Here is a 23,596-nt window from a genome sequence, read left to right as displayed (position 1 = left end):
ATTGACCCAGAGCAGAGGATTCGGTCACACTGCTATTCCAACCAATCACACCGTCACCCCCCTGTAGGTTCTCCAGTGAACTTGTTCGTTCTGAAGGAGTCTGAAGAGTGTGTCACGTTCCTGGTGTTTTGACCCAGCGTTTTGACTTTTAGTTCATTTGGATGTTATGTTTTAGTTCTTTAGGGTATCTAAGTTCATTTGTTTATTAGTTTCTCTTTGTGTTTTCTACCCCTGTATTTAAGTTTCCCTCTCCCTGTTTCATGCTGCTTATGTTGTCAAGTTTATATTGTCTTGTCTGCGTCTCATGTTTCCTGTTTTATTCTGAAGGTCTGTGTTCTATGTCAGTGTAGTCAGCTTTGCTTCCTTTGTCTCGTTATGTCAGAATAGTGTCAGCTGTTTCCCCATGTGTTTCCACTTCCCCTAATCACCCTTGTGTGTATTTAGTCTGTGTGTTTCTGTTCATTCTTTGTCAGGTTGTCTGTTGTTCCACGTCATGTCTTCAGGATTTTCCATGTTTAGGTTTTTTGCACCGTTCAAGGTTTTGTTCTTTGCCTTTTGTGTTTATCATTTTGTTTTCCCAGTTTAGTTCTAGTTAAGTTCTTTCTTGTGTGCATCTGCCTTTTGTTTTTGTACTTTATCAGCCGTATTAAACGGCTTGCTTATTGTTAATACTCAAGCTTTGGTCCAAGTTCCTTCATGTCTGCACTTTGGGTCCACTCTTCACAATACATGCAGTCTGCCTCTGCCAGACTGTGACAGAGTGAGAAATGGTCTGATTGGCTAACATTAGATGGAGGGACTCTTTCTTTCTTTTTTTTTTTTTTTTTTCTCCTTGTTTTGTTTTGTTTACTTGTTTCTTGGAGTAATGTGGTTATTATTTTTGACACTGATGTTTGTTTGTGGGTTTCCTCTTACTGCTGTATTATTATTTATTTGTTACATTTATTTATTATTAAGGTCATATGTATTTTTATCTGGGATACTTGTTTTGCAAGCTAGTCATAAGTCATATGCAGTTAAGCAGATGTGCTGTTGGACGGTTATTCTTTAGGTATTGTTGTATAAATCTCTTTATCATCACACCAGCTGGTTATTTTAATTACTTACTATATAATGTTGATATTAATATTTGCATCCAAAGTAGAAAGTAACATAGTTAAATTTGGTACAAATACATTGGACCTGTGAGCATACTCATCGTAGTATTAAAATGTGTTTATAATGTGTTCATGTTATGACATCAGACCAGCAGAAAACTGATAATGAGCTGTTTCCATCTGTGCCTGTTTGTACATTTTCAGTGGCACTTCTCTAATCATCAGTTTATAAGACTACACAAAAACTACCAGGAAAATTTTAATGAAATTTGCTGCAGGAATGGAGCATCTGCAAAAGAAGAATCCAGTAAATGTCTTTCTTTATTTTAAAAAGCAACGAGCAATGGCCTCGGTAGACGATTCGCTCTCGAGTGGCCGTCTCCTTTCAGACTGTTATCGACAGATTTGTGTGCAGTGCCCATCAGACAAACAGACTTGATGTTCTCAGACTATAAAGTCAGAAAAATCAGTGAAGATAAATACACCGTGGCAAATCCCCACACTGCTGACGCTGATGTTGTTGTGTTGTAAATATCTGCAGCATATTAGCCGATTAGCACCGGACTGACATCTTCAAACAAAGAGGAAGAGGAGGGTCAAATGTGTGAGTAAGAGTTTGGACTTCTACACAAACATTCACATCTTTTTGTTGTCTGAGTCCATAATGTATGACTACAAAGGTGAAGTTTTGATTAAGTCTCAGGTGATTTAACTAATTCTGTTGTAATGATGACCCTGATGGAGACGGGTGCTGGTAATACCATGGGAAAGGTGAAGGAACCATGGCTTTAACCTCCTTACCTTCCTCCGCTTCTCCCAAACACTCACCAGGAACGTCTCTTTATGAATACTGAGCTCTGACATTTATCACCTTTACATTTTAACATCCATCAAGTCACCAGAGACTCATTTAAAGTTAGGGTTTGGCTTGCACCCACGCCTTACTTTAAGTATTTAGATACATAAAACATTTCACTACAACTCTAAATAAATATGAGGGAGTTCATTTGAAAGATAACATCTTCTATTTTCTGAAAACCAGACTAGTTAACTTGCAGCTAAGAATTCAGTTAGACAACACTTTGTCTTTATCTTTGATTTGAGTTGGACTCAAGTGGTCTCAAGTCCTGAGAGCAAGCTACCTGCAGGGGGAACCGTAGGGGTTCTGGTTTTGGATCCAGATGTTTCATTTTATGCCTGTTTAACATCCCGGTCTTCTATTTGGTTCTTAGTTTTGTTATTGTTGAAACGTATTTAGTTATGTTTCTGCTGTTAGTATCCTGTTTAAGGCTTAATCTGTTTACCATCTGAGTCTTCGCCTTGTGTCACATTGTGTTAAATCTGTACGTTAGTCTGTCATATCAGTTTACTCACTTCCTGCTTTATTTTGATAGTCATCTGTCTTTGCTTTCATGTTTTACTTTTCTTCTGTTGCTTGTTATTCTGATTTAGTTCAGTTCTGTCCCCCAGGTGTCTCCTTTCTGCTCCAATCACCCTTCTGTATATATATTAGCTGAGTGTCCCCTTGTGCTTTGTGCCTCTTATTTCCCAGGAGGGTCCTTGAACTTGCATTTATTGTCCTGCCCTGTTTGATTTAGATTTTTAATTTTCATTTGTTTGTTTGTTTTTTGTTTTATCAAGTGAGTTCAACATTAGTCCACATCCTGCATTCCACACAAACACCATTTGACCACAGACCGTGGCAGTCTGATTCCTGGCTTCAAAAGCAGGTTTGTAGTCTAAACGACAGAAACTGAAATCATTAATAAATGTTTGTGTAAACAGCCTCTAGCATTGTGAGTGATGGTATCACTAATTCCAGGAAATGTTGCATGTTTCATTACAGTTTTTCTGAATTGCTAAAACACATTTCCTAAAATCTCATCTCTTTGTCCCAAAACACTAAACACAAACTGTAAAATTCAAGCTACACACACAAAACCTTCAACTTGTCTTGCAAAACCAGACATTTGACCCAAAACTACTTTAACTTTTCTCAAAATCAACCACTACTGTCAAAAGCCACACAAAACCAGCCAATGTGCAAACAGAAATAAATACAAAACGCTGTGGGATAGCTGGAAAATAATCATCATCTATTCATTCATTTATTCTTGCACTCACATTTTAACAAAAAAAACTGCAATAAAAAAGTTACATATACATAAAAATATATATATTTTTACAGCATATTCAGATAATTTCATCTGCCTCAGCATCTCTGTGCTGGGTCAGGCCACACGACTTCATCCACATTATATGTTATGGTCTCCCTTGCAATGCAGCAAGGAAAGCATCCTTTAGCATGCCGAATCCAGCCCTGGCAAGATTCCCATCTCACCATGCCCCATTCATTGCTTGAAGTAGATTTTCCTTTGTGTGAGGGTTTCGTCGTATACAGTGGGGCAAAAAAGTATTTAGTCAGCCACCGATTGTGCAAGTTCCCCCACCTAAAATGATGACAGAGGTCAGTAATTTGCACCAGAGGTACACTTCAACTGTGAGAGACAGAATGTGAAAAAAAATCCATGAATCCACATGGTAGGATTTGTAAAGAATTTATTGGTAAATCAGGGTGGAAAATAAGTATTTGGTCACCTCAAACAAGGAAAATCTCTGGCTCTCACAGACCTGTAACGTCTTCTGTAAGAAGCTTTTCTGTCCCCCACTCGTTACCTGTATGAATGGCACCTGTTTGAACTCATCATCTGTATAAAAGACACCTGTCCACAGCCTCAAACAGTCAGACTCCAAACTCCGCCATGGCCAAGACCAAAGAGCTTTCGAAGGACACCAGGAAAAGTATTGTAGACCTGCACCAGACTGGGAAGAGTGAATCTACAATAGGCAAGCAGCTTGGTGTGAAAAATCAACTGTGGGAGCAATCATCAGAAAATGGAAGACATACAAGACCACTGATAATCTCCCTCGATCTGGGGCTCCACGCAAGATCTCATCCCGTGGGGTCAAAATGATGATGAGAACGGTGAGCAAAGATCCCAGAACCACACGGGGGGACCTGGTGAATGACCTGCAGAGAGCTGGGACCAAAGTAACAAAGGTCACCATCAGTAACACACTACAACGGCAGGGAATCAAATCCCGCAGTGCCAGACGTGTTCCGCTGCTGAAGCCAGTGCATGTCCAGGCCCGTCTGAAGTTTGCCAGAGAGCACATGGATGATACAGCAGAGGATTGGGAGAATGTCATGTGGTCAGATGAAACCAAAGTAGAACTTTTTGGTATAAACTCAACTCGTCGTGTTTGGAGGAAGAAGAATACTGAGTTGCATCCCAAGAACACCATACCTACTGTGAAGCATGGGGGTGGAAACATCATGCTATGGGGCTGTTTTTCTGCCAAGGGGACAGGACGACTGATCCGTGTTAAGGACAGAATGAATGGGGCCATGTATCGTGAGATTTTGAGCCAAAACCTCCTTCCATCAGTGAGAACTTTGAAGATGAAACGAGGCTGGGTCTTCCAACATGACAATGATCCAAAACACACCGCCCGGGCAACAAAGGAGTGGCTCCGTAAGAAGCATTTGAAAGTCCTGGAGTGGCCTAGCCAGTCTCCAGACCTCAACCCCATAGAAAATCTGTGGTGGGAGTTGAAAGTCCGTGTTGCTCAGCGACAGCCCCAAAACATCACTGCTCTCGAGAAGATCTGCATGGAGGAATGGGCCAAAATACCAGCTACTGTGTGTGCAAACCTGGTAAAGACCTATAGTAAACGTTTGACCTCTGTTATTGCCAACAAAGGTTATGTTACAAAGTATTGAGTTGTATTTTTGTTATTGACCAAATACTTATTTTCCACCCTGATTTACCAATAAATTCTTTACAAATCCTACCATGTGGATTCATGGATTTTTTTTTCACATTCTGTCTCTCACAGTTGAAGTGTACCTCTGGTGCAAATTACTGACCTCTGTCATCATTTTAGGTGGGGGAACTTGCACAATCGGTGGCTGACTAGATACTTTTTTGCCCCACTGTACTTTCCATCTCCATGCTGAGAAAAACTCCTTGATAGGGTTCAAAAGGGGAAGTATGGTGGAAGAAACAGATTGATAAAAATGCTCATTGTGAAACCAGTTGCATATTCTTGGACCTCGGTGAAAGCTCACGTTGTCCCAAATGATAAGGGAAGCTCTGCCTGCTCGTGATCTCTCTACTCGAGCAAAGCATCCCGTAGACCCTCCAGGGATGCTGCTAGAAGTTCGGTGTTGTGCGGCCCAACAGTAACAGACTGTGGAGAACCCCATAGCTGCTGATGGCAGCACAGATAGGTACGTTTCCACCACGCTGACCAGGCAGTTCAATAATGGCACGCTGACCTATGACATTGCAACCTTTTCTTCTCCTTTTTGCTAGATTCAACATGTATGTTGTCTTCTGTAATCCACTGCTGTATTTCATGCAGTCGAACTGCATTATTCAGACGGACCATATCCACAATAAGTGTCTCCTGGTGATGTGAGCGCGTGCGTGTTCTTCCACCCTCATGAGGCCGTCTTTCAGTTCTAAACAAAATACTATTTAGTTACAAGTATATTTGTATGCATAGCACATGTATACATCATACTATTCATTTACAGAACTAAAGTTAGTTTGTTGTGTACAGAGAATCTTGGAGCTTGACTCAATGGTTAGGCCTCATGAATACATCTCCGTGGATGAAGCTGTATTCAATCGAGCAAAAAGCAGAAGAGGTGGCAACATGTGTTTTCAATTTTGAGTGGTAGTGTGTTAATGATGAAAACAGTGTTAGTTGTGTTTAACTTCTGTAGCCTGTGTGCACCATTCTGGGTACAAGTGCACCACACTGCTGAATGTGTTTTGTGTTTGAGAATGTGTTTAGAGTTTTGGTAAACGGGAGATTCAGATTTGCAAATGGTGTCCTCAGCAGATGAATAGTGTTTAAGATTTTGGCAACTGTGAGGTTAATTTGACGAAAGAGTTTTCATAGTTGACAGATTAGTTTTTACAATGGGATTTAGTGTTTTAGCAATTCAGAAAAACTGTAAATCACACCACCCTCTAGTGGTTGCATGAATCATCCCAGAGGGAACGCCAGTCGTTTAGTGTGGGGAGGATGTCCAGGTGGATGAAGGGTAGAAAAAACCTCAACAAAAAAAAGAAAAAGAAAAGAAAAAACCTCAACACTAAACATCCAAAAGCAACTGTTGGTACTAATTAAATGTATACATTTTTTGTGTTTTTACTCACCATACTGCACTCTAACTCAGCACTTCAGCTGCTGTCATGACAGACGGAATAGCGTCACATTTATCAAAAATCATACAATATTTTGCTCATCTCTTCCTGTGCTAACCAAGTAGTTTCTGTATCTCTATGCAGCAATTAACAGTTAGTGAAAGCAAAGGAAGCACCACCCACACACCAACACCACCTGTTCTGAAGTGTTTGCTTATGGTTTGCTTAAGGCATCAACATCAAAGGAGCTTTTGTTCTCCCGTGATAAGCCCTTACTCACAGTATTATCATAATACAACAGAGTTTTTTAATCTTATCACTTGCAGCATGTCACATTATTTCAAATAACTTTTGTGTTGAAAGCAATTTAAGCATAAATCAAAGCTCTGAAAGTCAAACATAAATCTAAAGTCCGTTTTGAGAGCATCGTGACACCGGTGCTTTTTTCCAGTTCTTTCTGTTTCTCTAATGGAACAAACGGAGCAGCTTGTGGAGGTAAACGGTAAACAGAAACCCATTAAAGGCGGAAACAGCCTTGAACATTCAGTCCATTAAAAACTCTCAAGTGTTCTTGGGGATAAAACGAAGAGCTAATGGTCTGATGGAAAAAGTAGTCAGTTGGACTCAAATTGAAGATAGTGACAGTATTAAAAAAGCCGGAAACTTCCAGTTGTTATATTCTGCGCGTGTGTGTGTGTGTGTGTGTGTGTGTGTGTGTGTGTGTGTGTGTGTGTGTGTGTGTGTGTGTGTGTGTGTGTGAGAGAGAGACGACACTCAACAAAGACAATAAATATACTGAAATTGGACAGTTTTAGAGATCTGGAATTAATATTCACAGTAAGAGCATTAGCAGAAAGACAGTCTTATAAATTATCAGGTAGTTTTATCATAATGTTAACATTTAAAAATGAAGCACAGCTGAATCTGACAGCTGAGTGAGTTTTAGAGGTATTTCAGATTGCTGTTACAATTACATCCGTCTGTAGCCTGTAGCAGCAACTCATTTGTGTCTCCATAGTGTGGTGATGTTTGCTTAACAACTGAAAGATGCCTTGTCCTGTCGCAGGAGGAAACACGAATCACTTTGAGGTGCCCAGAGTACAAAAAAATTCCAGTTGGTCAAAATCCCACAAGGTTTCAGATTTGTTTGATATTTAAACACATCAGTTCTTTAAATTATAAATTTTCTCAATAATATTTGTCACGTTTGCGTTATCCGTGGTCAAAAAAGCTTCACCTAAAATCAAAGATTTATACTGAATAGGGGACAAAATAAGTTCCTGATCGGTAAAAGCACAAAAAAATTAATACACTTAAAGCAAAGAGTTAAAACACACAAAGTCCTCTTTAGTTTACTGTAATGCAATTACTGTAACTTGTTGTCACATTACTCTAATCCCATTATATGTAATCTATTACTTTCCAGGCCACTGGCTGCCAATCTCATTAGAGGATTATAAGGATACGATGTCATACCCGGTGCTGAACAAACAGACACACATGCTGCTTTCCTGGCTGTCCTGACACTTTTCCATTCAGCTGAATTCAGCACTGCGACATGGCAGCAGGTAGGAGAGTGGTGTTCAGCTTAAATATAAAATGATCTGTAGTCAGCTCAGCAGGTTTAATCGTTTGGTGTACTGCTGTTACACTTTTATTACACATTATCTCAAACTTATCAGGTTTTCTTAGGAGGATTAGTTTTACCTGATTTAAATCTAAGAAAATCACTGCAAAAACCTGTTGAGGACAGACACTCAGAGTCGGCACTCATTCAGTTTTTTTGTCAAAGCTACAAGATTCAGTGTTCAGCGCAGTATGTTAATGAGTTTTCATCAACTTTTACTCCTCCTTCACAGTTTGACCATCTTCGGCACTGCAGCACTAATACAAGTTTTTTGTCTCTGATCTTTATAATTCCTACTTTATAAATAAAGCTAAACTTGTTTCTTATGCTACATAATTCAGTTTAGTATTTCTCTCATCTAGCTGACAACAGCTAACAGAAGTACTTGGTTTAGGTAAAGGGTGGAGCCTGGGTGAAGCATACAGACTGCATACATGAGGCCCACTTGACCACTTGTGCATTATCTGCACTATTCCTATAGGAGGTCATTACATAGGTTATATTAAAAAAGTTTGCAGCTTGAGGCTATTTAATGTCTGCTCTGTTTGTGTTGGGGAATAACAACAAAAGGTCAGATTGTAGTTGTTGTGTGCAAAAGGCAAAACTCTCAACTTGCCCCAACACGTGTGCTTACATATACCTGGTACATTAAATGATATATGAGAATGTTTTTAGGCCAAAGTCCACCCATGTTTTAGGTGTAAAGGCTGCAGGAAGAGGCCTGCTGAAGGTAAAACATTCAAAATTAAACAAGCATCGTCATCTAGATGGAAAAAGCCTTTTTAAATTCTGAATATCCACCAAGCCTTCTCTCCGTTGTCCCACACACCATCAAACCATTTAACTCCTCGCTGGAGGGGAGAGGGAGGGGACACAGGGGGGGAAAGAGGGCGGGAACAACTGAGCTGTAGTGCCTTTTTCACTGTGCAATATTTATGAGATTTTTAAATATCCAACAGTTCAATAGACACACAATAGTTGAAATGTGCAATTCCCTTGTATTCTTATTCCTGTTTATTCTGTTCATCCCTATTATATACTCTGTATTTATATATGTGTGTATATATGGTTATTCCTGCTCACATTCTGCAACTTCTGTTGGTGCTGTGCTACTGGAAACTGAATTTCCTGTAGGAACCCACCCGAGGGATAAATAAAGTTTCATCTAATCTAATCTAATCTAAGATGCCTGTGAAATGTTATTTTGGCACAACAAAACAGAAATCTTAACAGACGAGCTGTAAGACTGATGTGAAGAAGTTCATTTGTTCCTGGATGGCTTTTGATTATGTACTGATTCAGTTCAAAACAGTGGCTCCACTCTAAACCACATTCATTGTTTTGGATCGGGTTCGCACATTCACAGAAACCTGGCTGGTGTGGCTCTGAGTTTAGAGGTCACAATAAACCTTATTTTACTTTTTCTTTCAGATCTCCCACAGTTTTGGACCTAATGCCTACGTTTGGGTGAAATCTGGGCCGCATCTTTCTGCGATGATGTCAGAGTCTGATCCCGACTCAGTAACTGAAACTGATTTTACCAGTAAACTGAATTTGTCTCGGATACAAGTGAACAGCCAGGAAGGAGGAGCCATTTGTTCAGAATGAAGCGGGTTGAAGTGTTAATATTTTATTTCTTACTGGTTGTTTGGTGCGTTCGGCCTGTCGACGGTGACTTTCTGGTCTCAGATGTTACCCATGATGATGATGCCCACCCCAACACCCTCACAGAAACCGACACCGATGCACCGGACAGGAATATCCAAACAAACAGGGACATACGGGACACGAGCATGGAGACAAACTGGGACGAGCCAGATATGAGAAAGGACCACTATGAGGATGCTGACTGGCATCCTCTTACCTCCTTTACGGAAACGCTTACCGACCTGACCCCTGACGCCCCACTGGTGATACGCAATGACAACACTGGCGCTGAAGATAGCACCAACCAAACCTTCAACCAGACTGTCAGCAATTCATCAGCGTCAGAGTGCGGCGAGTTCAGCAGTCAGCTGATGTCTAACGGACAATGCCGACTGACGGCAACACTTCCTCCTGTAGGAAATTCTCAAAAACGCTGCCCAGACATGTTCCGGTGTACAGACGACGTCTCCTATTGGCTCCATGAGAACGAAAACAGAAAGGAGCAGCTGGAAGAGCTGAAAGAGACGATGTCAGGGCTCCAGGAGGAGCTGAGGAACCACCGGCATCGAGTCAAGGCCCTGGAGATGCAGGTAGACTTCCTGCTGTCTACTCCACATTCATGAGATGTCGTGTTGAACTTTGTAAAGAACAGATTTGTATTTTGAGACACGTGGGCTTAAAAAAAAGAGTGTGATGTTATATCTCCAAAGCAAAGAAATAAATCCTGATTCAAGAAATCAGTTTGAGTGAAAAAAGTACAGTTAGTCTCTAGTAGTGTGATTACTTATAATTAGTGCTGAAGAAAAGAGAAAAATAAATCCTCCAAACACAGAGAAGAACAACATATGCACGATTAAAGTGAACAAAGTGAAACAGGAAACACATGTTTTAAACTTTGGAGTTTAAAAAATAAAATAAATAAAATAAAGTGAAATAAAAAAGATTTTTATCTAAATGGGTGAAGAACATTACTCATGCAGGTAAATACAACGCTCTCCTTTATCTCGCTATATCTCTCTGTCTTGACACTCACTAAGTCCTCATTAACCCTGAACGCTAACAGGATTAGCTGCAGGCCGGGGTCCTACATTATTCTCAGTCTGCCCAACCCACAATGGATCCTTGCAGGCTTCTAAAACTAATAAATAATTAATTAGAACAAATAATATTATGTACCTATAAAACCAAGTTTCAACATTAAGTTCGGTCACAGAGGCATTTGGATATTACGTTTCCGCCAAACCTTCCTCCTCAGTCTAGAGCTCAGTAGCAGCTGAAGTGGTTAACTTTTTGTCTAAGGAAACATGTAGATATTAAACAGCAGTGGTCTGAGCACTGAGCCCTGTGGAACACCTGGTAGAATGAATTACTCTTTAAATTGTGTTACTGTTCATCTTAGAGATCAGCTGACCCCACTTTTATTAAGCAGAGGGCTATATTTAGTTACTGTTGTTCCCATTATAATAACATTCAAAGTAAAATGATGGTACGTTGGCTTTTTATAACACACAAATGAAGCAAGCTGAAGTTGACTAAAAGGTAACCAGCTTCCTCCATCTCAGCTTCTTTTTACTTTCTATTTGCTTTTTTCAGGGATTTATTTGACTAACCTCACTATGACCACACAATAAGGTGAATCTTCTCTCATTGCACTGCTCAGGGTGAAGAAAGTGTTAACTTAAACTCAACCTTTCACCAGCGGTTGCGTTCTCTGGAGCGCCGTCACGCCGAGGCCGACACGCTGCTCCACGTGCACGCGGCGCTGCTGTACGAGCTGCAGGTGCAGCTCCGAAACCTGTCGGCAACCGCGCGCCACATGAGTCACAACACGGGCTGCAAGGTCAACGTGATCAGGACTGCGCCACCACTCGGCATGCGAGACACACTGCCGCCAGGTGCACCAGCAGCAAACACAGTGATGAATTGTGGGATATTTGATGTTTCACAGTACATTTTAACTTTGTCCGTCTCCCTTCAGATGTACAGCCCCTGTCTTTCTGTCCATCAGACTGTGCGTCTCTGTATCACAACGGTGTCCGTCGTTCTGGTGTTTACACCATTGTCCTGTCACCAGGCACCGCCCGGCCGGTCTACTGCGACATGGAGACCGAGGGTGAGACAGCTGGTGTGTTAGTTCCTGCAATACTAGTGCCAGTAATGGAAACACTCAGATACTACACACACTTTACACAATTCTATGTGTGTGTGTGCACTAGGTGGAGGCTGGACAGTGTTGCAGCGGCGCCGTGATGGGTCAGTGAGCTTCAACCGTGGATGGTCTGAGTACCGTGATGGCTTTGGCGAGCCGCGAGGTGAACACTGGCTGGGGAACCAGCACCTGCACCGGCTGTCTAACCAGGGCCACTACAGCCTCCGCATTGACCTGCAGGACTGGAGCCACGCCCACAAACATGCTCTGTACCACACTTTCAGGTAAACAGACACAATAGAAGAATGAAAGGTGGTAAATGCATAGGAACTGGACAGTTACTTACTCAGTAAGAGAGATGCTCTTAACGATGGTTAATGAAGACCTGTGGTGAAGTCTGTCTGATTTTCACTGTCTTGTTGTTTTTAAACAGGAAGTGATGAAAACTGAAGAACTGAGGGATGCTCCATGCTCAAATAATAGGGACTTGCTGATGTCACTGCAGGCTCGCCCTAAAGCAAACCTGCCTTATACTCCTTTTCGGCACTAACGAGGAGCATCACTTACAAAAAAAAGATCCTACTGTATTCAATAAGAGCGGTTTATGATTTATGGTTTGGAGTCAGCGGCACTAACAAATAGGCAGGAGGCCGAGCTGGACGTAGGAGATATGAAGATCTTAAGATTTTCACTGGGAGTGACTTGGATGGACGGGATTAGAAATAAGTTCATCAGAAGGACAGGTCATGCTGAAGGGTTGGAGAAAAAGGTTGGAGTGGTGAGACTGAGATGGTTTGAGCCTGTGCAGAGGAGGAATAGAGAATATACTGGATGTTGAATATGGAGCTGCCAGGCAGGAGGAAAGGGGAAGCGCACAGAGGAGATGCACGAGTGTAGTGTTGGAGGATACTGGGGACAGGGTGAGATGGAGGCAGGTAGTCCGCTGTGGTTACCCCTAAAGAGAGCAGCTGAAAGAAGATTAAACAATACATAAAACCTCAAACTGAAAGTGCATGGTAGATCTGTTCTGTTATAGATTTCTACACACCCAGACACCTTTGTGCTGCCAGAAGAGACTGCCCCCTGCTGGTTAAAGAATGAAGGTGTACGTCCGCACTGGCTTCTCTTTGCAGACCCAGAACTATATTCAGATTTACAGACTATATTCAGAGCTGCATTTAACGAAAACTGTCACATGCAATAAAAACTGAAAAGGCACTAACGTTTCCACCTTGTGGTTTTCATCTACCTTATTATAAACAGTAGTAGCTGTTTGGCACAGTACAACAGGAGTAAATCATCAGCCAACCTTGAATAGTTTTGATTTGATCATTTTCCTCTCGCTGCAGAATCGAGGATGAGGACAACCAGTACCGCCTGCATGTGTCCGGTTTCAGCGGGACAGCGGAGGATTCGTTCGGCTGGTATCATGACCTGCAGGGTTTCAGCACACCAGACACGGGCAACATCTGTGCTGAGATCAGCCACGCTGGCTGGTGGTTCCACCAGTGTTTCTATGCTAACCTCAACGGTGTCTACTACAAGGTAAGTTCTAGTCTTACAAAGTTGTTTTTCTGCCAGAAATTGTGAGAATAACAGTAAATTTGTATGAAATAAAAGAAACAATGGTTTGATGGTAAAATTAGACTGATGCTTCCACGTGTCTCCATCAGGGGGGGCACTACTCTCTGAAAGCTCAGAACTTGCTGGGGCCAGATGGCATTGTTTGGTTCTCCTGGAAGGATTCAGACTTCTACTCTCTGAAGGCGGTCACCATGATGGCACGACCACATAACTTCAGGCCACGCCTGTCACCATAGAAACACTCTCAATGACACTCAAGAATTCTGCAGCAGCAGATTTTTGAAAACATTTTTCTAGAAAGTGACTGGTGATTCTGCACAGGCTGTTTTAAAAGTCATTGGCCACTGAAATGTAAGCTAATTCAGATATTTCTTCCAAACTAACTTCACAAATAATTGCCCAATGAGCAGCACTTGAGCTGAGCAACTAAGAGCTTCCAGAAGTAACTGTACCAGAATCAATTACGTACTGGAAATATTCCCCCAAAAATGCATCATTTCCTTCTGTATAACTTTTTGCTTTTTTTTTTTAAACATAAATGATGAATAAAACTGATTATTTTTGAGCTGTTTGCAGGGATTTCTATCAATCATAAAATGCTTGCTTAAAGATTTTCTTAACCACACCAAGTGCCCTGAAATCACTTTAAATTCAAACTGACACACCACTGGACTTGAACCTGAGACGCACAGTCAACTCAGAAAGTAGTGAAAGTTCCACGTTGTTGGTTTGGGGGAATTTAAAGGATGAAGATTTCCTGAAACACGAGCAGCAGCTGGTACAGAAACCAACTGGTAACACTTGATTTCACAGCTAACATCAGTAACCCACAGGTCCACATGTTAATGAGCGTGTTCACAGGGTTCCTACAGCTTTGGGAATTTTTTCTCAAGGCCAGTTTAACAAGATCCAAGGACACGTGTGTGTGGCCATCAACGGTAACACCACAGATTTGTGGTCAGTGCGGTCACTCTCAGAGTTTGAGAACAGCTTAGGATTCAGTTTGGTTTTTTAAACATTAATGACATTTAAGGTCATACTCTCCCGATAATGACTAGAATGCCTTTCAATGCTTTAATGATCTACAAAAACTCTGCTTGTCTCAATATGTAAAAGCGAACTGTGAGCCTTTTCTATTTCGTTAAATTAAATGTTAAGCAACATTTATTTTAAGGCACTGCTCTGACTGTCACTTTGTTTACTCCTGAAACATGTAAAATGATCTGGTCGATCAGACCTTCAGGTACACCTAATAAACGTCTGACAAACAAACGTTTCAGCTGCAGTAAAACACACAGTCAGTTTTAATACACACATTTATTAGAACAGGAATTAACTGGTACATCTACAGGACTTCTGAGTCACTCTGAATTCACAAAGGCTGTTTTTCTTAATTAATGCAACCTGCACCGGTGAACTCCTTTAGAAACGACTCTGTACAGACAGATGGTAATGACGGGTCAGCCTGTCTTCATGCTGTTGTTGTGAGATTTTCTTCAGGTTGCAGGAACGAGCAGGCCCACGTGAAAAAGATCCTTTATGTGGGGCGCTCCCTGGGACGGGTGACGAACTGCCACCACAGAGGGGGGAGGTCGCCCTCTTTGCGGGCAGGAGGAAGAGCTTCGGACTTCGGTCCAACAGCAGGGGTCTCAGCCTCTAGCTGGGCAACCTGGAAGTAAAAGGAAGGAAATGGTGGCCTGAAGTTTCCAGTCCAACAAAAGCACTCTGGTGCCACCTACTGGAGTTTGTCATCAACAGGGACCCTTACATTCAGTTCCAGCTCCATGTTCTCAGCATTGGGCTCTGCTTGTATAGCTTTGCATGACTTACAGTTCAAAATAATTCCTATTTATCTTATACAGGCCTTAGATCCTCCTGTCTAAAACAAGCCTTTTATCTCCAGCCATCAAGTTTCTTAACCATTTATCCAATCAGGTTTGCAGAGGGGCTGGAACTTATCCCAGATGTCATAGGGTGAGAGACAAGCCTATCACAGGGCTAACACCCAGAGACAGACTCATATTCACACCTACAGCCAATTTAAAATCACCAATTAACCTAGTTAACCAATCAACTCAGCTCTCGTTAAGCTGTGACCAAGTCTAGGATTATCTGCTCTCAATGACGTCATACGAATCCAAGAGTAGAAAACCAAGAAGAGTCTAAAAGCTGAGCTATATGGAACAGTAAACAAGAAGTAGCACCTTTCTTGTCATTGGCAAAGGAGACCAGGTTAAACAAGGAGGTCAAAAGTAATGCTGGCATGTAAATGTTTGCTGCCCACCTCTTTCTCCCAGCTCTGATTCCTCAGTTTCTTCCACTGCTCTCTCTTGGAGAAATAATCAGGATACATGGCCTTCTCCGAGGGGTGCCAGTGGTCCAGCACCCACTCTGGGACCTACAGAGACAAAGCAGAGCTCACAGACACGTCTCTATCCAACATTAGGACAGCCAGCGTTTTCACTTCAAGTTTCTAACATCAAATGTTTTCCTGTAATTGTTCCCAGTTAGTTCAAACAGACCAGAAGTTAGGTCCAGAAAAAAGAAAGTTAGATACAGAACGAAATAATTTCATGGTTGCTCTGTTTTACTTTGTAGCACTCGTATCTCTCATATGAGGTCCCCCCAGGAGAGTCGGGGAAGATGTAGGGCTGAGGATGTTGGTTGGTCCAGAATTCCTCCTCTCCTGCCTTTAGCATCATGGTGGCCTTCACCATGTCCTTCTCAGTCTTGTTTTCATCAAAGCGAGCCCGCAGTAAGCAGGCATAGAAACGGTACTTGTCTCTATAATGACAAAACAACAGTCAGACCTCAAGAGAGACCACCAACATGTTTGAAGCAACTACATGACATCAAGAGAAAAAAAGTGTTAAAATATAAACATGTGGATATTTTATACTAACAGAAACATTACATATGAATTTTATCTATAAAACAGACAATAAGACTTTTCTTAAAACTTAATATCATCAGTGCAAAACATTTTAAAAACAAACTCTAAAGAAGGAAAATGAACTATTTTCTCTTTACTTTTTCTAAAATGAAAATATATATTATTGTTCTTGCAATCAACATAAATAACATCTCAACTTAAATGAGCAGCCTTCAATCCTCATTAGAAAGACTATGCTGACGTGGGTAACATGGTGATTCACATTAAAACCCTGATACTGATTCTTCTGTCCATCTCTTTTCATAATGTGAAGCTCCTGCAGGCAGGTTATATTTCTAAACAAGCACAAAACTCTAATAATAATTTATATACTGGCTGACTACTAGTGTAATATTAAATCTGTAATGTGGAGCACGAGTTTGACCAATGGATTGGTGTGGCGTCAGCAGTAATGTGTGTGTTGTATGAGGCTGGGATGGTAAAGAGAGCGGAAAGGCCAACTTTTCAATTTACCAGTCTGAGCCCCAGACCTCACCGATGGTAATGAAATCTGACAGACAAGGTATGCTCTCAAATGCATGAGGCTGAAACTAGTTTCCTCCATACGATGTCTGAGCTCAGCATAACAGATTTTGGAGCAGAGACGCTGCTCCCGTGTGGTAAAAGGAGATGGTCAAAGTCGCTCGGGCATCATGTTAGGATGCTTCCTGATAAACCAGAAAGAAACCCTGGGGTGGACTCAGAACTCGTTGGAGATCTCATGTGATCTAGGAACACCTCAGGAGGTACTGGAAAGTATGGGTGTGGGGAAGGATATCTGGAATACTTAGCCTGCTGACACCACAACCTAACTCCATATAAATAGAAGATGACGGATGGATGGATAAATGTCCAAAATCTTACTGACCTAACTGTATGTATTGATCTTTCACCAATGAAAGCCTTTCATTTATTCACATAGACCAGAACTGACACAAATAACGCTACATCCGAGTGACTGAATGAATACTAATTATCCTAAATATTAAACATCATGACAACTAACTTTGGAGTATTTTCCACATAAAGTTTAGACTAGTGCCTCTGATGATTAAGTAGAGTAATGTGTTTAATAACCTGTCTGCAGCTGAGCCAAGTGGGAGCTCAGCTAGAACTTTATTATTAGCTGCTTTTGACGCTAGCTGGCGCCATGTAAATACAAGTAACATATACTGACTCCTGCTCAAAAAGATTAAAATGAAACTATTGCAACTTCGCGATCTCTTACGCACATTCCCATCTGAATGACAAGTGGAGAAACAAAGCTAACACTTTGGAGGTGTAACTGTCAGACTTGAGGAATGAGTGACCTGGCTTAGCAGCGGCTAGCTTCGCTGTTAGCTTAGCAGGACAATGAACTTACTGCATGTAAAACACCGATATTCTATATTTTTCCACAGTCCCACACTAACTAAGAAGCCCTTCTTACCTAAATATGCACCACGACTCGAGGTGTCTCAAGGACTTCTTGTAAAGCCGCAGCACTTTCTGCTGGTGAGTGAGATAGGCAGAGGCCATGTTAGCCGTCCCTGTCACCTTCTCACCGAGCAGCGCGAAGGATTCTGGGATTTTGTGGCATCTGGAAGCTAAACCCGTAAATATAAAAAAAAAAGCAGCGCGAATATATTACATTTCTTTTTGGTCACGCATTAAGTGTAAGTTATACAAGTGTAAATTATCTTCACGCGTCGAAATGTTTTCGATATTGTCTAAAATGTTTGGATAAGATGAGAAGAGTAGCCGAAAATCTTTTTCAGTAACAGTGATCCGGTCTGTTACAGTTATTACGGTATTGCGGCATTATGGGATTGGTGAGAGCTGCATGTGTAGTTCTTTCTGGGAGAATTTCAACCATGACACAAAACAAATTCATTGGTAAGTCGCCTCTGCTTTATCGCCTGTTAAACCCTACCAGAAAAGGTAGAAGAGAGCGAGTGTCACTGGCTGCCGCTGACGGTTATTAAACGGAGCAGCCTGCATGTTTTGTTAGCATCAGTGCTAATAAGTTAGCTTCTTGAAAATGACAACACAGCAGGAACAGACTGAGTGACAGGCTCACAGCTGTGCAGGAATACAGTATAACGGGCACTTTATTTCAGGTTTACAGTAGTTCAGCTGCCATGATGGCAGCTCACAGTAGACTGATCAGCTGATCAGCAGTTGGTGCTGTTGTGCTGGCAATGAAGAAGCTATAGCACAGCATGAGCTCTGTGCTGGTCCATATATTAGATTTAACCAAGTCAAACCCTTTACCTGTCCGTGAAGCTCCTCTGCATACAGCCTGTGGTTGCTCTTCATTAAGGACAGCTGTAAGCTGTGTAGGGTTGTAGTCCTAGCTACACAAAGTTAAAATCAACTGAGATAAAATGATGCAAATCAGTACACCCAGCAGCTCATCTCTCATTTAAATATTAACGACTACAAAATGGAAATGTCTAAAAAGCAGAGCAGTTCTCAGTGTACTTAGATGTGTCCAAGCAATTTAGTAACTTAGCTGACAGAAAATTGTTAATTGGTAATATTTCTGAAAGAATCATCTAGTAATTGCTTAATGAAAACCTACCTCTGCTTCAAAGTATGTCAAAGAAGTATTTAAAGTATGCGGCACCTCGCAGTGAGTCACTATAAAGATTACCAATGGAGTGAAATAAATTCTTTAAAACTAATAATTGTTATTAAACTCAGTTCATGACTGTTGTAGAATTTAGGTGTTTATTATAGTTTTTTATGTTGTAGGCTAAAGACAGATAATCTGTAATCTGTAATTACTCGTTTTGTTATATGACTGTATTTCCAGTGTGTTTCTATTGTCTGTAAGTAAAGTATCCATTACTGCTAAATGTGTTCAGTGTTATTGTATAACGTGACCTCAGAGCTTCTCTCACATGATGCTGGTACCAATACTGTGATGCTTTAATTCCAAAGATACAATCAGTAACACTCTGTGAGTCAGTACATGTAGATAAATCCTGACCTCTTGCTGTTCAGACATCGGGGTGAATCTGACAGATCCCATGTTCAGAGGACTCTACAGAGGGAAGCAGAAACATGACGGTGAGCTACTGCTTCACTCTTATTTTCACTGTGGGGCTGTTCACATGATGTTTTTCTGAGTCTCACGTTTTCCTGACAGATGACTTCAATGAGATCATTGACCGAGCTCTCAAAGTAGGAGTTGAAAAGGTATGCTGTGTCCATCACTTTGATGAAGCCTCATGTATTTTAATCATAGCCATGACTTCAGGGATCGCTGCAGTGTTCATTTGTTTTAAAAAGGTCATCGTGAAATTCTGGGATGATAGAGATTTTTACAGCAACAGTTTGGCTAATAGCTGTTGGAGATGTTTATGAGTGTTAATATCCCGGACAAAACCCTCATTTATTTCACTCCCTGATATGGACTGGGCGATGAGGGAAAGAAGAGAAGAACAAGAACAAAAAAAAGCCTCACCTACATTTTAAGTACACTCAACATATAAGCCGGTATACTCTATCATGCTGAGCCTTATTATATATGCTAAAGAATTGTGGTGCAAGTAGTCAGGATGCCGATGCAGATATAAAACATAATATAAACTCATAGTTACTCTTTTTTGTGTATGTTGGAAATGTGTAATTTGAAAGTTATTTGTTCTCAGTTGTAATGATTGCGTGTTTTATCTGTTGCTTCACTGCAGTTTATGATCACAGGGGGGAGCCTTGACGACAGCAGGGAAGCTCTTAAACTAGCTGAGACCAGAGGTAATAATGACAGCCAAACCTACCTAATGTTTCCCTCCGTGCTGGAGCGTCTCACCTTTAACAAGCCCCCTCCTTCATCACAGATGAGTTCTACTGCACGGTCGGCTGCCATCCCACCCGGTGCGGTGAGTTTGAGCAGAATGGAGAATCCCAGTATTTAACTGGGCTGAGGGAGCTGGCAGCAGCACACAGAGGAAAGGTGGTGGCCATCGGAGAGTGTGGACTGGGTGTGTGTACACGAGCACGTGTATGAATGTACATGACAGAAATAAGTCTTCATTTACACCTTATTTATTTTTCACTCTGTGGGTTACCCACTCTTAGCGTTCAACTATGAATATGTTTCTTTTCTCCTCGTTTCAGATTTTGACAGGCTGGAATTTTGCTCAAAAGAAACTCAGCTCAAGTAAGTTTGTGTGATTTTCACAAGTTTTGAAAAACGGCCTTCTAGAAGCAAAACTTGCCACTCGGCGGCCATTTTTTAAGGCCACATTGGGAATTTTAATAGTGACTGCATCCTTAAAGTTACCAGTGAAACCTGATAGATGTGCCAAAAAGTCTAAAAGCTTTTTTTCCCCTGAAGATTTCCTTCTAATTTCCTTCTAATAAACATTATGGTTCATTTATGACTCCACAGACTTGCAGATTGTTTCCGAGTCTGAAAAGTGAAAGTACCTTTAACCTGCTTTCTTTAGAAGTCTATAAGAAAATGGCCTTTAGCTTAAATGGCCCTCGTGGACTTTTGTTTCCTGTGCCTCAATTTGCTCCTTCTGGTGTGTTGCAGATACTTTGAGAAGCAGTTTGACCTGGCGGAGGAGACCAAGCTGCCCATGTTCCTCCACTGCAGAAACTCCCATCAGGAGTTCATTGGTAGGTTTGTGAAGCAGACACCTGATCTGGTTCAGGAATTTGATTTTTATGCGAAACATTCAACTGTTTTTGTTTCCACAGACATCATGAAGAGAAATCGGGACCGATGTGTTGGAGGAGTGGTAAGGATGATATATCTAAATATCATAGACAGAGGAGGATATGCTTTCCAAATCCTGGAGATGCAAAAACAACCTGTGTAAAAGTGAATTATTTCTGTGACAGGTTACAATACTCGATGTAAACTGAACAGATTAAGGACCTAAAATGTAAAATTCTGTGAAGTTAATACTTTTGTTGGGATAAATTCACAAACAAACCTGATTTCATTCAATAAAACTAGTTTGCATATTTAAAAAGCCACTGAGTCACTTTATGAATGAATCTGATCAAAATTCTTCTGCGTCATTGCTCATTTGAATTTCAGGTCCACTCGTTTGATGGAACTGCAGAAGATGCTGCTGCTCTCATTGACCTGGACCTCTATATTGGAATAAATGGATGGTGGGATAATCTGAGAAATGTTATTCGGTTTCCTTGAACGTGACCTGAATCACACTGAGTCTCACTTCCATATCTTTCAGTTCCTTGAAAACAGAGGCCAATATTGAAGCTATGAAGTCCATCCCCACAGAGAGGCTCATGATAGAAACAGGTGAGTCACACCGTCTGTTTATTTTAAAGCTTTTGGCAGAATGTGGCCTGAGTTTGATCACACAGTGAACCTTTAATATAAAGTTTTCTTAAAGCTCTGGAGTCATTGGTTTTATATTCTTGTTGAAGCTGTATCACCAATAAGAGGGAATATATTAGATTAAATAGGTTTGTGCTCACTTTATAGAAATATTTTGCTGATGTTACAGTTCTTTAAATGCTACATTCATGTTATTTATGGATTTCCACCTTCCTGCTCATTTCCAGACGCCCCGTGGTGTGGTGTGAAGAACACTCATGCCGGGTCCAAATGTGTTAAAACTACATTTCCCACAAAGAAGAAGTGGGAGGCAGGACACTGCCTGAAGGACCGGAATGAGCCCTGTCATATCATGTGAGTCACTAAAGGGAAACGCTTTATAAATCAATGGATACAATCAGACGTCGCACTGAAGCATGAATATTGTTAAACACAATAGACCTTTAATTTTAAGATTTCACTATTTGTCTCTTGCAGACAAGTCCTGGAGGTGATGGCAGCAGCGAGGGAGGAGGATCCACTGGAGCTGGGCAACACAATCTATAACAACACTGTCAAAGTCTTCTTCAGCTCAAGCTGATAATAAATGACATCATCAGACTCACCGATGTGTCATTAATATTCTTTTATGAATCTGTTTGTGCGCCTCAGGACAAACCACTTATACTGTTATATTATTTGTGTTTACAGTCCTCTGTTAGTGCACAATAAACATATTTTTTTCATAAGGAACACATCAGTTGTCGTGTTTAGAAAAACATAAATGTTAATGAGTTTATTCAAACCACACAAAAAGCTTTGATGTTTGTGATTGTTCAAGTACCCCTACAGTGCTTTTGCTTCAGATCATCAAACAAGTTTTAATATTATACAAAAGTAACCCAAGCAAATGCAGTTTTCAAATGTTAATTTATTAATATAAAAAGTTATACAAAACCTAATAAACTGGCTGTGCCAACATTTGCAACAAGAGCTAAAATCAGCTGTTTTCAGTACCTGGTGATGAGTCTTTGGCCAAATGTTCTTTGCAAAATGATTTTAATTCAGTCAGCTTGTTTTAGAGTCATGCTGAAGTCCATCAAAAGCATTCTCAGAGGTTTGTGTTTTTAAGCCATGCAGGGGTGGACTTGCTGGTGTGTCACTATCATTGTGCTGCTGCATAACTTGAGCGCTCTTGAGCTTGAAAGACTTTCTGGAAGACAACAGAATTTATGATTCTATCAGTTACGGGAGTCATCCAGGTCCAGAAGCAGCAAAGCAGCCCCCGACCATCACATTACCGCCACCGTGTTTGACTGTTTATATGACCTTCTTTTTATGAAAAGCTGCCTTAGTTTAATGCCAGATGTAACAGTATTTGTATTTGTACCTTTCAAAAAGTTCAAGTTTTTAACTTTTGTCTTCAGTTTTCTCCGTCCATAGAATATTTTCCCACAACTTTTGTGGATCCTCGAGATGTTCGGAAATCCCAAAGTCTTTGAAATGTGTTTGTTTTTAGCTCAATAAATCAAATACGATAAGACACAACAAATATCTCAATAAGGTATAAAAACTAATCTGAAATCTAAATATAGTAAACTGAAATATATTTAACACCTGGAGGCGTCTTAAAAATGCATCCACCTTTGTGCTTAACGACAATAAATGTCCATTCCCCAAAAAGTGCTATAAAAACTTTATATATTCATATTTTTTTTCACTTTAAATTGGTCAGTCTTTTAAAACTATTTCTCCCTGAAATATTTATATAAAGTTTTAATTATATTTTCGTTGTTTTAACCCTTTAAATACCAGTTTCATTACATGAGCACCCTGTTTTTTTAGCCCCAAAAAACAAAAAAACTAAATATTTTCAAAAAAAACCATTTGAAGTAATATTTGATTGTTATTATAATTAGGCCTTCAGATGGACAAAAGATTGGCACCAAAATGAATTTTGACCTGCCATTATTTTTTTTGCAGGAGCACATTAAAAAATCCATGAAAAATGCAAATTCCCCAAAAGTGCAATAAAAATATTAAATATTAAAAAA

General features: G+C 40.7%; 3 protein-coding genes across 4 annotated transcripts; 2 read left to right on the top strand and 1 right to left on the bottom strand.

Annotated features, from left to right (window-relative positions):
* The first annotated feature begins 477 nt into the window (after positions 1-477).
* On the top strand, positions 478-13,891 carry LOC113014669 (angiopoietin-related protein 7-like). The gene is made up of 10 exons (XM_026156342.1): positions 478-538; positions 1,639-1,701; positions 2,739-2,827; positions 7,746-7,887; positions 9,378-10,183; positions 11,254-11,488; positions 11,572-11,706; positions 11,810-12,026; positions 13,092-13,287; positions 13,416-13,891. The coding sequence occupies exons 5-10, from the start codon at positions 9,551-9,553 to the stop codon at positions 13,560-13,562; spliced, it is 1,563 nt and encodes a 520-aa protein (XP_026012127.1). The 5' UTR covers positions 478-538; positions 1,639-1,701; positions 2,739-2,827; positions 7,746-7,887; positions 9,378-9,550; the 3' UTR covers positions 13,563-13,891.
* Positions 13,892-14,624: 733 nt separating this feature from the next.
* On the bottom strand, positions 14,625-18,594 carry ndufb9 (NADH:ubiquinone oxidoreductase subunit B9). 2 transcript variants are annotated; one of them, XM_026156345.1, is made up of 4 exons: positions 18,512-18,594; positions 15,918-16,110; positions 15,611-15,724; positions 14,625-14,995 (listed from the first exon to the last, which is right to left on the bottom strand). In XM_026156345.1, exons 1-4 carry the CDS (start codon positions 18,532-18,534, stop codon positions 14,864-14,866), a joined length of 462 nt encoding a protein of 153 aa, XP_026012130.1. In that variant the 5' UTR covers positions 18,535-18,594; the 3' UTR covers positions 14,625-14,863. The 2 variants fall into 2 exon arrangements, with proteins under 2 accessions (XP_026012130.1, XP_026012129.1); XM_026156344.1 differs by lacking the exon at positions 18,512-18,594 and adding an exon at positions 17,688-17,838.
* tatdn1 (TatD DNase domain containing 1) lies at positions 17,890-22,295 on the top strand. Its single transcript, XM_026156343.1, has 13 exons — positions 17,890-17,913; positions 18,040-18,133; positions 19,247-19,312; positions 19,392-19,441; positions 19,936-19,999; positions 20,083-20,226; positions 20,363-20,405; positions 20,784-20,869; positions 20,951-20,991; positions 21,297-21,373; positions 21,454-21,524; positions 21,791-21,917; positions 22,041-22,295. Exons 2-13 carry the CDS (start codon positions 18,061-18,063, stop codon positions 22,141-22,143), a joined length of 945 nt encoding a protein of 314 aa, XP_026012128.1. The 5' UTR covers positions 17,890-17,913; positions 18,040-18,060; the 3' UTR covers positions 22,144-22,295.
* The last annotated feature ends 1,301 nt before the right edge of the window (positions 22,296-23,596 follow it).

Source organism: Astatotilapia calliptera, chromosome 22 (genome assembly GCF_900246225.1).
Source record: "Astatotilapia calliptera chromosome 22, fAstCal1.2, whole genome shotgun sequence".
Lineage (NCBI taxonomy): Eukaryota > Metazoa > Chordata > Actinopteri > Cichliformes > Cichlidae > Astatotilapia > Astatotilapia calliptera.
This window is presented reverse-complemented; position numbering and strand designations above follow the sequence as displayed.

Coding starts and splice junctions, on each gene's coding strand:
- LOC113014669 (XM_026156342.1), top strand. CDS start 9,551: ATGAAGCGGGTTGAAGTGTTAATATTTTATTTCTTACTGGTTGTTTGG. Junction 10,184..11,253: donor TCAAGGCCCTGGAGATGCAG/GTAGACTTCCTG, acceptor TGCACTGCTCAG/GGTGAAGAAAGTGTTAACTT. Junction 12,027..13,091: donor GCTCTGTACCACACTTTCAG/GTAAACAGACAC, acceptor CTCTCGCTGCAG/AATCGAGGATGAGGACAACC.
- ndufb9 (XM_026156344.1), bottom strand. CDS start 17,776: ATGGCCTCTGCCTATCTCACTCACCAGCAGAAAGTGCTGCGGCTTTAC. Junction 15,725..15,917: donor AGAGATACGAGTGCTACAAA/GTAAAACAGAGC, acceptor TTGTCTCTGTAG/GTCCCAGAGTGGGTGCTGGA. Junction 14,996..15,610: donor ATCAGAGCTGGGAGAAAGAG/GTGGGCAGCAAA, acceptor TTTTACTTCCAG/GTTGCCCAGCTAGAGGCTGA.
- tatdn1 (XM_026156343.1), top strand. CDS start 18,061: ATGGGATTGGTGAGAGCTGCATGTGTAGTTCTTTCTGGGAGAATTTCA. Junction 18,134..19,246: donor GACACAAAACAAATTCATTG/GTAAGTCGCCTC, acceptor CTTGCTGTTCAG/ACATCGGGGTGAATCTGACA. Junction 21,374..21,453: donor TATATTGGAATAAATGGATG/GTGGGATAATCT, acceptor CATATCTTTCAG/TTCCTTGAAAACAGAGGCCA.